At 50.3% G+C, this 1464-nt stretch overlaps 1 protein-coding gene across 1 annotated transcript; it reads right to left on the bottom strand.

Annotated features, from left to right (window-relative positions):
• Positions 1-323: 323 nt before the first annotated feature.
• On the bottom strand, positions 324-914 carry LOC119300191 (putative ripening-related protein 4). The gene has a single exon (XM_037577227.1). The coding sequence runs from the start codon at positions 912-914 to the stop codon at positions 324-326; it is 591 nt and encodes a 196-aa protein (XP_037433124.1).
• Positions 915-1464: the final 550 nt, after the last annotated feature.

The raw sequence follows: 1464 nt of genomic DNA, 5'->3' as shown, positions 1-1464 counted from the left end.
TCGGATGTATGTAGATACATTTTAGTGTGTTTATTCACTCATTTTAATCTATATGTATTCTATATTGAATGAAATATCTTTTTTTTTGCGGTTGATACTGAATGAAATATCTGAAAACAGCTTATATTTGTGAATGGAGGGAGCAACATATATCACCCAAAGAAGGCAAATACATAAACTTGGGAAAATAGCAAATACATGTGAGCAGTGACTTATTTAAATAGCAGCAACTCCGCGCCACCAACAGTAGCACTGCGCGCGCGCACACACACCCCCACGGCAGCTGAGGACTGAGGAGCGAACTATCCCGTACATATGTGTGCTCACACATCAGACCAAGTGACCTTGAACTCTCCAATGTTCCCGTTGAGGCCCAGCGCCTTCCAAACGGCCGGCGAGGCGTCCACGTCGTTGTTTGGGCACGGCGGCTCGAAGTTGTGCTCCTTGTCGCAGCCGTACATTGAGTCGCATTCGTCGACGACCTTGGCCGTCACGGACCGCCCGTTCCCGTTGATACGGATCATCTTGTTGCATCTGTTCGTGCCGTCCAGACGCAACCATCCTGTGGACAGCGCCACCACCAGCTCGCTATCCTTATGGTAGCGGTTGTCGCAGAATGATTTGCCGCCGCCGTCTCCACCTTCCGCGAAGCTGTTTATAGTCAGGATCGCTGGCGTCTCGGCCGACACGGGGGGCGAGCACTTGTACTGCGGGTACCGGTGGCCGTTGACGCAGCAGGTGGAGCCGTGCTCCGGGTTGCAGTTGCCGGATTGGCCCGGCAGGTATCCGCTGACGTGGCAGCTGCCGCCGCTGGTCGCCGTCGGCATGTCCGCGGACGCGGAGACGGCATGGACGTGGAGGTGTGACAGGACCTGCACGAGAACAAGCACAGCTAGTAGCTTCATGTTGGCCATGTCTGTCAGGCTGCTTGCAAATCAGCTGCAATTATATTTGTGGCTGTGAGAATATTGGTTGATCCATCGTCTTTATATAGAGCCCGACGAACAGCAATTGCTATGCAATGTTTGTTTAACTGGGGATGTTAACTTGGCCTCGTTTCCTCGGTATTGTAACCGAGAGATGGTTAGTTGGGCGGTTAAACCGTAGTGCATCCATCACAGTTTCTGTTTGCGTGTGCGGTAAATACTTTTAAACAGCCGCTTCTTCCTTGTTTTAGTGAATGAAATTTTGTCACAGAGCTTCCATCGATAATTTGATAGTCGAGGTGCAGACATTTCTGAACATCCGAGCGAATGAGACTCCAAGGTAAGTTTCCTACTTTCTTGGGCACGGCGGCTAACTAGTTCACTGTCCGTATCAGGTGTGCCGTTTCCTACTTTCTTACCGTATATATCTGTGGATGGAACCGACAAAGCGGCGAGATTAAGGCCTCGCTTGGCAGGTTCGAGAAAAATATACAGACGGATTAAAACTGTGCACGACAGTTACCCCTTATCTAATTTC

This window comes from Triticum dicoccoides, chromosome 5A, assembly GCF_002162155.2.
Source record: "Triticum dicoccoides isolate Atlit2015 ecotype Zavitan chromosome 5A, WEW_v2.0, whole genome shotgun sequence".
NCBI lineage: Eukaryota > Viridiplantae > Streptophyta > Magnoliopsida > Poales > Poaceae > Triticum > Triticum dicoccoides.
Note: the sequence above shows the minus strand (reverse complement) of the source record. Positions and strands in the feature narration are given on the sequence as shown.

Excerpts from the sequence above, each read along its gene's own strand:
- LOC119300191 (XM_037577227.1), bottom strand. The coding sequence starts at position 914 with ATGGCCAACATGAAGCTACTAGCTGTGCTTGTTCTCGTGCAGGTCCTG.